At 52.8% G+C, this 12,954-nt stretch overlaps 1 protein-coding gene across 1 annotated transcript in view; it reads left to right on the top strand.

The window, feature by feature from the left end:
• The first annotated feature begins 4,855 nt into the window (after positions 1-4,855).
• Positions 4,856-12,954, top strand: part of HS6ST2 (heparan sulfate 6-O-sulfotransferase 2) — a 65,271-nt gene continuing 57,172 nt past the window's right edge. Inside the window, exon 1 of the mRNA XM_060683932.2 lies at positions 4,856-5,386. Coding sequence (XP_060539915.2) covers positions 4,869-5,386 — 518 coding nt within the window. The 5' untranslated portion in view covers positions 4,856-4,868. The remainder of the gene's footprint in view (positions 5,387-12,954) is intronic.

Raw genomic sequence — 12,954 nt, forward strand, 5'->3', positions numbered from 1 at the left:
TTCAAATTGGCTGAATCCCACCCCTGATCCAGCCTGCTTACAAGCTTCTGAGCCCCGTCCTGATTCAGCCAAATTTGGAAGGACCATCTCTGCTAGGAAGCCAACCCTTTCGGCGCGAGGCCACTTGCGATGTTCTGCCCAAAGGCCTGGCTGAGAATCTTGTGTTTTTGTCGCTGAATTACAGCTTCCCTCGTCCCTCCCCACTAGGCCTGCTGATTTGAAGTACAGGGAGTTCAGCCAATCGGAGATCCCTAATCTGTCTCGCTTCCCAAAAGACCAATCCTCCCTTTGATGGCATTTTCATTATGTTCTCTGCCGCCTGCAGGTATTTTTGCTTGCAAACGTTTGACAGATCACCTTATGGTGTCCTTTTTTTGCTCCCGTGTTGGGAGCTGGGGGAGCTGGCTTGTTTACTTGGGCTTTTCCCCTCCCTCTCCAGTCCAAAGAGCAAATCTTGAGGCCGCAGACATAAGTCGTGTCTCCAAGATGACTAGCTGCTTTGAAAATGCAAATAGAGGCTCCCTTGGAGATAACAGACATGTTAAAGGTTGCTCCAGGCATCCCGAAACGACCTCTTTCTAAGGCAGGATCAGAGGAATCCGGCAAAAACCTTTTCTTCACCTGCCTCTCGGCTCTGCTTGGTTGTTTTTTTTTTAAACAATAATTTGCTTCGTTAGGTGTTCCCAAGATAGCGGGAGACGTCGTAAGCCCCTGCAGCAGACTTCTATCCGCCACTTCTAAAGGACTATTTTTGATTCCGCTTGAAAAACACCCCAAAACAAGAAGCCAAAAAAAAAAATTAAATAAATAAAAATAAATCCGTATTGTTCATAATTCATGAAATCTCTATTTTCGGTATTCAGATGTTAAAAACGGATGCAAATGTTCTTGGGGTGTGTGGAATCCCTGGGGTGGTGGTTTGAGAGCAAAAATGAGCTGCCAAAAGTTTGAGAATGCTGGATTTTACTTCGTTTGGGGGTGAGGTTTGGGTCCTCGATCCGGAAGGTGGGAAGGTGGGGGGGGGCTTGTGGGTTTTGGGAAAGTTGCTTAAATGAAGAGTCTGGGGCTGGACGAACAGGGCCTTATAGAATAAACCACAGCTAACCAGATCTGCACATTCTGATGAACGGTGAACCACAATCTACAAACCACAAATTTGGGTTTCCTCTGTGGCTGAAGTTAAAATCATACAGAACACCCTAGGGCCAATCTGGGCTAGATGAACTGACTGCGAACATTATATATGGTTTGTTTATTTTTATTTATCAAATCTAGAGACCAACAATCTCCCTCACAGAGCGACTTTTGGCAATGCACAATTTTTAAAACAAAACAAAACATAAAAACCATATAAAAATATATTTAAGCTTATAAAAAAATGTATTTAGAGCCGTGGTGGCGCAGTGGTTCGAGTGCAGTATTGCAGGCTAATTCTGCCCACTGCCAGCGGTTCGATCCTAACCGGCTCGAGGTTGACTCAGCCTTCCGTCGTTCTTGAGGTGGGTAAAATGTCAATCTGTAAGAATCTGTATGGCCAGGGTGCAAATTTGGAGAAAGAAAGAGACAGAGGGGGTGTGATTTTTGTCCCAAGACCTGGAGACCAGATGGAGCAGGAGCAGGTTGGCAGCCAGGAGAGGCCTGTTGTTTCTGGGCAGCCCCTTGGCATCCTCAGAACCAGAGCCAGGCCGATAAAGCGGATATTCCTACGTTGAATTAATCCAGCTTCTTTCCTCCCTAAATTTCTCTCTGGCTCTGCAATCTGCCTGCGTTAGCCAGCCAACCGCAGACGCTGCACCGCAAGGGAATATTAGTCATCTCCTCTGGTGTTATTGCATGGGTGAGGAGTCCCGTTTCCCCCCCCTCGCCCCCCCCCCCACTGAATTCTGATGTCTCACTTTCTTCAAGCTCTCCGTTTCTCCGAGGAGGAAAGAGCTGCTTAGACCAGCCAGATGTGGAGGTCCATCACAGCATGGACGGAGCAAGAGTCACCCTGGACAGCTCAGCCTGGAAGGGAAAACCTGAATCCAGAAACTCATGGAACCTTCCTTCCTTTTTCTTCCTTCCTTCCTTCTCTTTCCCTCATGCCTTCCTTCCTTCCCTCTTTCTGTCTTTTTCCTTCCTTCCTTCCCTCTTTCTGTCTTTTTTCTTCCTTCCTTCCCTTCCTTCTCATCTTCCTTCCTTTTCTCTTTCCCTCACCTTTTTCTTACTTCCTTCTCCCTTTCTCTCACCTTCCTTCTCTTTTCTTTTTCCTTCCTTCCTTCCATCCATCCATCCATTTTTCTGTTTTCTTCCCTTTTTTCCTTCTTTCCCTTTGTCCCACTTTCTTTTTCTTCTTTCTCATCTTCCTTCCCTTTCCTTCACCTCTTCATTTCTTCCTTTTTCATTTCCTTCCCTCTTTCTGTCTTTTTTCTTCCTTCCCTCTCACACCTTCCTTTTTTCTTCTCTCCTTCCTTCCTTCCTTCCTTCTCTCTTTCCTTCCCTTTTTCCTTTCCCTCTCTCCCATCTTCCTTTTCTTCTCATCTTCCTTCCTTCCTTCCTCTAGGCGAATCCTCAAATATTTGTAGGGTCTCTGTGATGACACCTTTGAGGACTTAATGTTGGCCTTTGTGCCAACATTAATTGGGGGAATTCTTTTTATGCTGCTCTAATTCAGCTTTTGCTTTTGAATTAGCGAGCATAACCTCTTCGAGGTCTGTCATGGAGGGAAGCACAATCCTGTGAATAGGGGCACATGCCCGTGGAATTAGTTCCCCTATTGTCTAACCACAGAGTTTGTAAACCAGGGTTATTGTTTAAGCCACTGTTTATTCAAAGCCAAATGCTGACAGGGCTAACCCTAACATCAGCTCAGGAAAGCGGGTGAGAGAGTTGGCGGTGGGCCATCTCTGTCAGAGTCAAAGAGCAGCCCAAGAAAAACAAAATGCAAACAATTAGTAATTTTTAAAAGGTAAAATAGACGAAGTTGAAACAGAGTTGCAGCTTCTGTGCCTGGTTAAGGCAGAAAGAGCACTCTGATCTGGGGGACACCCTGAGGGCATCAAGATGTCAGCCCCCAGCCCAGAGAAAGAGGGTCTGGAGAGGGGGGGAGCTTTGCTTGGGAACCGGCATTAATAGAGGAGTAGAAATCCTGATAGCAATGGGAGCCCCTCCCTCAGCTGCTGGGCCAAAGACAGGCCAGGTGAGCCCCTCTCACCTTTCAGCCCTGCTGGGACAGCCCCCCCTCCTGCTTCCCAAAGAAACCTCCAGGTGCAGCACCACTCTACCTTTCCTGGCCACACCGTCCGCTTGAAGCCCCTGCCCGGGGCTGAGGCTCCATCGCGGGGGTCCCTGGTTTGGCGACTGGGGCAAGACTCTTCCCTGGGACGACCCTTCCTCCTTCTCCGCTGGGAGGCGCCAAAGAACGCAGCGTGGCCGGAGAAGGGTCAGTGGAGAGGGGGTGTATCTGGCTGGGGGGGCTCACCGAGGAGGGGGGAGGTCAATGGGGAGGGGGCACGCCTGGCTGGGGGGGCTTATTTGGAGGGGGCACTTCTGGCTAGATGGTCACCGGGGAGGGGGTGCGCCTGGCCGGAGGGTTCAGTGAGAAGGAGGTGTGCCTGGTTGGGGGGGGGTTTACTTGGAGGGGGTGCGCCTGGCCAGATGGTCAGTGGGAAGGGGGCAGGCCTGGCCGGAGGGGTCAGTGAGGGGGAGGTGTGCCTGGTTGGGGGGGTTTACTTAGAGGGGGCGCGCCTCGCCGGAGGGGTCATCGGGGAGGGCGTGCACCTGGCTGGGGGGGGTCAGTGGGGAGAGGGCGCGCCTGGCCAGATGGTCCCCGGGGAGGGGGTGCATCTGGCCGGAGGGGTCAGTGAGAAGGAGGTGTGCTGGGGGGGTTTACTTGGAGGGGGTGCGCCTGGCCAGATGGTCAGTGGGGAGGGGGTGCATCTGGCTGGGGGGGGGTCACTGGGGAGGGGGCGCGCCTGGCCAGATGGTCCCCGGGGAGGGGGTGCATCTGGCCGGAGGGGTCACTGGGGAGGGGGTGCACCTGGCTGGGGGGGCTTACTTGGAGGGGGCACTTCTGGCTAGATGGTTACTGGGGAGGGGGTGTGCCTGGCTGGGGGGGTCAGTGGGAAGGGGGTGCACCTGGCTGGGGGGATCAGTGGGGAGGGGGCACGCCTGGCTGGGGGGGCTTACTTGGAGGGGGCACTTCTGGCTAGATGGTCACCGGGGAGGGGGTGTGCCTGGCTGGGGGGGTCAGTGAGAAGGAGGTGTGCTGGGGGGGTTTACTTGGAGGGGGTGCGCCTGGCCAGATGGTCAGTGGGGAGGGGGTGCGCCTGGCTGGGGGGGTCAGTGGGGAGGGGGCGCGCCTGGCTGGGGGGGCTCACCGAGGAGGGGGGCTGTCAATGGGGAGGGGGGTGGTCAACGGGGAGGGGGCATGCCTGGCTGGGGGGGCTTACTTGGAGGGGGCACTTCTGGCTGGAGGGGTCAGTGGGGAGGGGGCAGGCCTGGCTGAAGGGGTGAGTGAGGAGGAGGTGTGCCTGGTTGGGGGGGTTTACTTAGAGGGGGTGCGCCTGGCCAGATGGTCAGTGGGGAGGGGGCGCGCCTGGCTGGGGGGGTCATCGGGGAGGGGGCAGGCCTGGCTGCGGGGGGGCTTACTTGGAGGGGTCTCGCGGGGCGGGGGCGCGCGCAGCGGGGGCTCCGGTGGCGGCTGCGGAGCGGCGGCAGGAGCGCGCCGGGGCGGACAAAGGCTGGGCGGGGAGTGGGCGGCGAGGGCGGGCCGGGGGCGGGCGCTGGAGCCGCAGCGGGCGGGCGGGCGGGCGGAGCGGCGGCGGCGGCGGGGCTGGCTGGCTGGGGCTGCGGCGGGGCTGGGGGCGCGGCGATGCGCCGGCCTGGCCATGGAGGAGCGCTGGCACCGGGGGCTGGCGGCGCTGCTGCTGGGGCTGCTGCTCTTCGGCGGGCTGGTGCTGCAGTACGGGTGTCCGGGCAGCCGGTGCCGGCTGGGGCGGGGGCGGGGGCGGGGGCGGGCGGCGGCGGCGGGGGACCCTTACCGGGCGGAGGACGGGAGCCCCGCGCGCTTCGTGCCGCGGCTGAACTTCTCGGCGGCGGAGCTGCTGCGCCGCGTGGACTTCCGCATCGCGGGCGACGACCTGATGGTCTTCCTGCACATCCAGAAGACGGGCGGCACCACCTTCGGGCGGCACCTGGTGCGCAACATCCAGCTGGCCCAGCCCTGCCAGTGCCGCGCCGGCCAGAAGAAGTGCACCTGCCTGCGGCCCGGCAAGCGCGAGACCTGGCTCTTCTCGCGCTTCTCCACCGGCTGGAGCTGCGGCCTCCACGCCGACTGGACCGAGCTCACCAACTGCGTGCCGGCCCTGCTGGACAGCAAGCGCGACGCCCGGCTCCGGCCCAGCCGGTAGGGACCGCCGACGCCCGCCAGGGGAGGGCAGGGGAGGGGAGGGGGTCCTGTGCGAGGGGGGCAGGGGAGAGGGTCTCGTGCCAGGGGAGGGGAGGGGTGGGGAGGAATGGGAAGGGGAGGGGGTCCCGTACGAGTGGATGGGAGGGGACGACAAGGCGTCCTGTGCGAGGGGAGGACAGGGCAGGGAAGGGGAGGGGAGGGGAGAGGGTCCCGTGCCAGGGGAGGGGGGAGTGGGGAGGGAGGGGAGGGGAAGAGAGGAGTGGGGAGGAGAGGGGGTCCTGTGCGAGGGGAGGACAGGGCAGGGGAGGGGAGGGGGTTCCGTGCCAGGGGAGGGGAGGGGAAGAGAGGAGAGTGGGTCCCGTACGATGGAAGGGGAGGGAACAAGTCAGGGTCCTGTGCGAGGGGAAGACAGAGCAGGGAAGGAGAGGGGAGAGGGTCCCTTGCGTCCCCCACCCCGCCCCTAGATGGGGGTCCCCACAGCCTCCTGCCCAGCGCCCGGCCCAAAGGAGCGACCCCCGCGGCTTCCCCTGCTCAACTCTTCTGTCCCGTCTCGGAAACCAGTCAACATTGGTGCCCCTTTGTTTCCTTGCTGGGAGGGGGATTGGAGGGGGGGAGAAGCTAAATACTGCATCATCGCCTTCCTGGGCTTCGTGGCCCAAAGCCTCCAAACTCAGAGGGGCTGGGAGGGGGGAAATCTCCTGGGGGGACCCCGCAGTTTCACTGTCGGAGCTGCTGCCAAGCTGGGCGCCGGGTTTTTAAGGGGCCTTTTTCCCCCTTCTCTCTTGGGAAGCCCCCCCCCTTTTCCTCCCTTGGTGGAATCTGGTCTGAGTTTTTCAGTGCTGCTCCGCTGGGAAGTTTGTGGCTGCTTTTCCCATTGGCCTCCTTCCGTCCAGAGGGCAGGCTGGGCTCCGAACCACAACAAAATCCAGCCTTTTGTGGCCTTTCTACGGCAGCCTCTGGTCTATCCAGCAAAGCTCTTCTCCCTCTTGGCCTCGGACTCTAGCAGGGAAACCGAGTTGGTGCTGGTTAACGGAGCCCCTCGCAAGGGCTTGACCTAGGAAAGAGCCATTTTCACCCTTTAAGGGTTGTTCTCCTTGAGGGACGCCCGTCTTGGAAAGATGGACTGCGGATGCCTCTCCGTAAATCTTAACTCCGTGCCTGTTTGTTAGGTTGGCACCTGGCTGAAGGTATCCTTGGCGCTGAGCATCTTCGAATCCCCTTTTTAGCCAAATGCGCTTCGAGGTTTTTTCTTCCCACCCCTCCGGATGCCCTTTTAGCTTTCCTGATGTGAGAAATGGATAGGTTGGATTTGCCTCGAAGCACGATTCAGGCTGCAAACAAACAAACTAATAGTAATAGAAATAGTAATAGTAATAGTAATAGTAATAGTAATAATAGTAATAAGTTGGACCTGAGAGCTGAGAGCTAGCTAGTCCTTTGGGGGGGGAGATGTGAAATGGAAAAAGAGGGTGACCCAGCTGTAAGAGGAGCAAAAGTGGATATCTGGAATGTAACAAAAAGTGTCTGATTGTATACTGACCAGGTTGTATGTGTTAGAAAGAATTTTGTGACGAAAGGCCTGTGTTTAAGGGATCAACCCAAGATGGATTGTGTGCTGTGTGTTTATTTATTATTGCATTATTTATGGAAAGTCTTGCAGGATTTATAGGTAGACAGACTAACCAACCACACAGTATTTTCACATGTACACAAACACACACAGAGTTTTCACCTTCCCCTACTTTAAAATGTTGGTTTATCTGCATTTCTGAGCATAATTTTGCTGCAAAAAAAAGCAGTGTTCCATGCGTGATGCCAAAAGGGTGACTTAAGAGCAGTTCCTGTTCACTCTCACAACAATCTTGCAGAGTAGGCCACGCTCGATTCTACAAAATACACTAAGCCCCCACTGTGATTTATTTAACTTTGGGTGATGTAGGCTGCCATTCTGGTATATAAACTTTCATTTATGGTTTACTGTGTGTTGCATGGGCCCAGTCGTCAATGGCTTTTTGTTCAGCAAACTGGGATTAAATCAGGTTACATTTTAGGAAAAAGTACGACCCCAATTTATTCTCCAAAGTACCTGAGGGTAGAAGAAGAAGCAACGGGTGGAAACTAATCAAGGAGAGAAGCAACTTAGAACTAAGGAGAAATTTCCTGACAGTGAGAACAATTCATCAGTGGAACAGAAGTTGCCTCCAGAAGTTGTGGGTGCTTCAACACTGGAAGTTTTTAAGAAGATGTTGGACAACAGATTTGTCTGAAGGGGTGTAGGGTTTCCTGCCTGGGCAGGGGGTTGGACTAGAAGACCTCCAAGGTCCCTTCCAACTCTGTTACTCTATTCTATTAGTGTAGCAACATGGCTTGTACATTGCCCATTTTTTCAGAGGTTCTAGCCAGCTTCTGTAGGAACCCATCTCTTTGAGGCTTATTCTGCAAGCCATGGCTTAATGTAAGGTATGACACCCCTCCCCCCTTGTTTATGACATCTGGGCTAAGCAGAAGCCACTTTCCAGCTGTGCCAAACCGTGTACATATGTTTCTGCCTCTGGAGAGACACACGAGACAACAACAACAAAAAAAGGAGCTTCATTGCCCACCTTTCCTTTCTTGTATTATGATTTAATATAATAATTGCACAGCCACTTCACAGCCACGGTGGCACCTTCCCCGAAAAACTGTCTACTTGACAAGCAATTATTGTCATTGCAGTTTGTGCGTGCTAAAAAAGGAAACCTGGGTGTGAAACAGGCATTTGCGCCCCCCTCTCCTCCTCCTCCTCCTCCTCCTCCTCACACCTGTTGGCTGCACTTTTCTCTGTTTCTGGATGTCGCGCCCGGCAGCTGGAGGAGGGAATTCAACAAATGTCTTTTCTTAGAGTTCAGGCGAAGAAGGGAACTTTTCGTCCTCCCGTTTGCTAGCCAGGAGTTTCACCGATGCCAACTGGGCACCCCTTTGCTGCTTAGGGAGGAGAGAAAAGAAAAACCAAAAGTAGACATACAGACTGGGTGAAACCAGGCGTGCTGGACTTCAACTCCCAGAATCCTTAGCTGCCAGGTCTTTTAGCAGGGACTCTGGGTGTTGAAGTTCAACTATCTTAAGACACACACACACACACACACACACACACACACACACACACACACACATCATCGGTATGGTTTGTGCACGCAGCTCCTGCTGGCAAAAGCATCTAATCAGCCAAGTTTGCTTTCCAGTTGTCAGTTGAAATGGGTACCCCAGTTTGGAGCAGCTTCATCCGTGGCGAAAACTTCACCCACGTGGCACTTTCTGGAGCAGAGGCCATTTGGGGATTATCTCCCCGCTGCAGACATCTGCTTGCGTATCTGAAGCGTTAACAAGCATCTGGGGGTTATTGGGGGGAGAATGGATTAGAGGGAGAAGGCAACTTCCTTGGGTAATTGGATTGCAGAGGCTTTTTTTTGAGAGAGAGAGAAAACAGAAAATATTTTTGCTTTAACAGATTAAAAGAGTTAGAAGGGACCTTGTGGGTCATCTAGTCCAACCCCCCGCCCAGGCAGGAGACCCTATACCAATGATGGCTAACTGTTTCCGGACTGGGTGCCTAAAGTGCATGTGCACTAAAATGGGCCTACCGGAAGTTTGGGAAGGCCGGGCCCATTTCCGGCCTCCAGAGGGCCTCTGGAGCCTGGGGAGGCTGTTTTCGCCCTCCCGGAGGCTCGAGAAAAGCCTCCGGAGCCTGGGGAGGGCAAAAAAACATCCCCACACCATGGTGCAGAAGTCAGACTAGCCCACGCCCACCCAGCAACCCGGCAGAGAACCCCTTGCTAAAATTTTTGAAGCCCATCCCTGGTCATAAGTCACTTTTTCCAGTGCCGTCATAGCTTTGAAGGGTCACTAAACGAACTGTTGTAAGTCGAGAACTACCTGTACTTCCCTATAGTGGCGTGTCTCTGCTATCAGAATTCCTTCATTTCTGTCGTTTGGGGTTGGCTGGCATTCAACGTAGATGAGCTGTGAAGATCTCTCATTTCGTTGGCTGGGCGGAATTTTGCTGCCCTCAGCAGAAATCCTCCCCCATCTGCTCCGTCTGCTCATCCCTCTTTTCCACTCGAGTGAAGACAAGAATTGGAAGGGTGGCGAGAGGAGAGATGGCTGGGTTTTGGAAAAAAAGAGCCTGCATCGCAACTGTTCATTCGATGCATTCAAGATTGACTTAGCTAACGCTCAACGCACCAAGGTGTGAAACCATGGGTCGGCATGGTAGCTTGTGTGAGCAAGAGTTTGTAGCAAAGCTGGGTTAGTTTGGGGTCTTGCAAACAACTATGAATGGTGACCCTCTTGGAAATCTTGCAGATCCAGATATCTGGATGGAGGGAACCATATTTTCTGTTATTTGAAATTGAGTTGCAGCCCTGCCTCTCTAGAGAAACACTGAAAAGAAACGCAGGATGATAAGGGAAACCCTCTCAAAAGGTGGTGATTTGAGGCAGTGTTTTTCAGACTTGGCCATCTTAAGATGGGTGGGCTTCAACTCCCAGAATTCCCCAGCCAGCCATACAAGTGGATTGGGTTCACTGCTGTGGAAAGCCTGTCCTAAACCTAAAATCTGTAGGAATGCATCCAGGAGCCACATTTAAAAGGAGTGTTTCTTAACTTTAGCAATCTTTTAAGATCGGTAGATTTCAACTCCCAGAATTCCCCAGCCAACATATCTGGCTGGGGAATTCTGGAAGTTGAAGTCCGCCGATCTTAAAATGGCCAAATTTGAAAAACATGGGTTTAGGGCAGGGGTCGGCAACCTTAAACACTCAAAGAGCCACAAAGGTCTTAACCGGAAGCCCCCCGTTCAATTCTGGAGCTGACCGGAAATCCTGTTCCCCCACCATAGAGTCTCCTCCTAGCGCTGCGTCCTTTTTCCTCTGCCGACCAGAAGTCCGGTTCCCCCACCATAGAGTCTCCTCCTAGCATGGCGTCCTTTTTATAATTTATAATGCAATTTATTTATAATGCAATTTATATGCCGCCCTATCTCCAAGGACTCAGGGCGGCTAACAATCCTTTTTCCTCTACCTGTCCTAACCGAAAGCCCTATCGATTGTGGGGCCGACAGGCGACAAGGAGCCACAGCAGAGGGATGAAAGAGCCACATGCGGCTCCAGAGCCGCAGGTTGCTGACCCCTGGTTTAGGGGAAGATGTGTCTCTAGGTGAGCCGAGTTGGCGTGCGTTTTTCATCCTGTTGGATTTCATCCCTTCCAGCCACAGAGTGGGAATTTAGCAGCGGGTAATTCCCACTCGTGAGCCCGGCTTTCACTAGCACAACCAAAGCCATTCCTCTCCATGATATGTGGCATTCTCTTTTGCTTCCTTGGGCCATGATCCATTTTAAAACAGAGCTGTAAATGATGGTTTGTAATGGTGCTGAAATCCATCGAGCCAGGTACAGGAGATTCATATTTATAGCTTGCAATCCGTCCTGGATTTGGCATCGTAGTTCTATTATTAAATGATCAACTCTCCAGAAAAGAATGGGCAGCTGATTGGATTTGGAGGAAGATAAAACACGGTGAGCAATGGCCATGCAGATTTTCATTCTGGTGCGCGCGCGCCGAGCCTCGTTGGTTCCTCGTGTGTTTAAATGGGAATTTGCCAAGAATTGTGTCCTTTACGAGGTGCATGTTAGTAAACTCGATTGCTTTTTAAATTTGAGGGCCCGAGGAACGGTTCCTTTCTTTGCAAACAGCCTGGGTCTCTAATGAACGAGTGGCTTGAAGGAGCCGAAATGTGCATTGCGCTGATTTGCGTCAAGTGGAAGAATCTGGAATAGCAAATTTAGTGCTTGAAGGTGGAATTCCCGAAGGCTTTGCATGGAAATAGCCAAGTTAACATAATCCGTGGCTGGAATTACATAGGCAGGTGCAGGCTGGTAAGCTTGCAAAAATTTCTCCCGGCAGCTCCTTTACAAGGAGGATTAAAAATGCTCTGGGATAAGTAGAGACTGGACTCTCTCCAGAAGCCTCTGTGTTTGTGTTTGTGTGTGTGTGTGTGTGTGTGTGTGTGTGTGTGTGTCTCGTGCCTGTGTGGTTTTGATGTGAGGAAAAGCAAGCGTTCATTGTTTTAGAAGAGAAATAAACAGCTCAGAAACTCAAGAGTAGTTTGGGTCCCAGGTTTTTAGGACTTGATTGGGGTGTTTGTGGGGTGGGGGTGGAGAGTCCATTCAGGACTCTTTGCTGGACTTTTAAGATGCCGGGATGATTTATCGGCCCTCTTCCCGCCTCTCTCATAAATCTTGCAAAGCCAGATTTGCATGGCATGTGGGTGTTTGATGCTTCCCTTTGTGGAATGGTTAATGAGCCAATTACGGGCCCAGATGCCCAGGAAGATCTGGGGTACAATTCCAATTGCATTACGCTTCTTCCAGGCACCTGGTTTTAAAGAAGCAGAGTAGGCTAGGGGTGATCTCGCAGCATTAGTGTGTCTGAAGCGCTAATCTGGTGTTAATCCCATGGTTTAATCCCATCAAGCGGGACGGTTCCTCTTGATGCAATAAAAGACCACCAAGCATTTTGGCACTTGGGAGACATTCTGGAGAGGGTCGTTGCTGGGTTGGTCCTGTGGATTTGGAAGGGTGGGGGGGGGGTGTCTCCCTGGCTAACACACTTTAAGAAGTCTAGATAAAAATCCGTGCTTGGTACCGCATGGAGGAGATGTCCCGAGGGGAACTTGTAGAAGGGCTGCAAAACCTTCCTTTGGATCTATGAGCTTCACCTGGATTGTGGTTCGTTTGTGACAGCAGGTGAGTTGAACCTATTTGTTAAAGCAGGGGTCTCCAACCTTGACAACTTTAAGCCTGGTGGACTTCAATTCCCAGAATTCCCCAGCCAGCTGGCTGAGGAATTCTGGGAGTTTAAGTCCTCCAGGCTTAAAGTTGCCATGGTTGGAGACCCCCGTGTTAAAGCATCTCCTGCACAGCAGGGAATCATCCACTGGCAATCTTAGGCATGGTCCTGAGGCTTGGTGGGCACCATCTACAAGAAAAACTCGTAAAATGGGGCAAAACTCACTTAACAACAATCTCAGTTGGCAAAAGAAATTTTGGGCTCAATTGCTATAAATTTGAGGACTACCTGTGTAAAGCAGTGACTGTTGATCGGGGAAATAGACTTTAACTTGAGTTCCGTTGAAGCTCATGTTTGGTGCCTTGAATATATGGAGGGGCAGGATGATGTGGGAAGGGTGATCAATGATAGAAGCTTGAGCTGAAGAAAGAGAAGATCTACCAAAGGGATCCAGCACCAGCTTTCCTACATGAGTAAATCACAACATTATGCGGAGTTCCCCCTCTTTCCTCCTTTCCAAGCTGATGTGTGTTTGAATTAATGGGCCCAGCTGTTCCTTTCTTCTCAGAAGGAGATGGCGGAGGTCTTCTCCTGTCGTCAAAAGCCACCACAGACATGTGTAAGGTGTGTTGATGCCGACCGAGGACTCATTTGAGGAGGCCTGGTGCCTTTGGGGACCAAGAGCTGGGAATCTGGAGTTCAGGAATGTCCAGTATTTACTTAGCCTTGGGCTGGACAAG

The sequence above is a fragment of the Pantherophis guttatus genome, chromosome 12 (genome assembly GCF_059756535.1).
Source record: "Pantherophis guttatus breed Tessera chromosome 12, ASM5975653v1, whole genome shotgun sequence".
Classification (NCBI taxonomy): Eukaryota; Metazoa; Chordata; class Lepidosauria; order Squamata; family Colubridae; genus Pantherophis; species Pantherophis guttatus.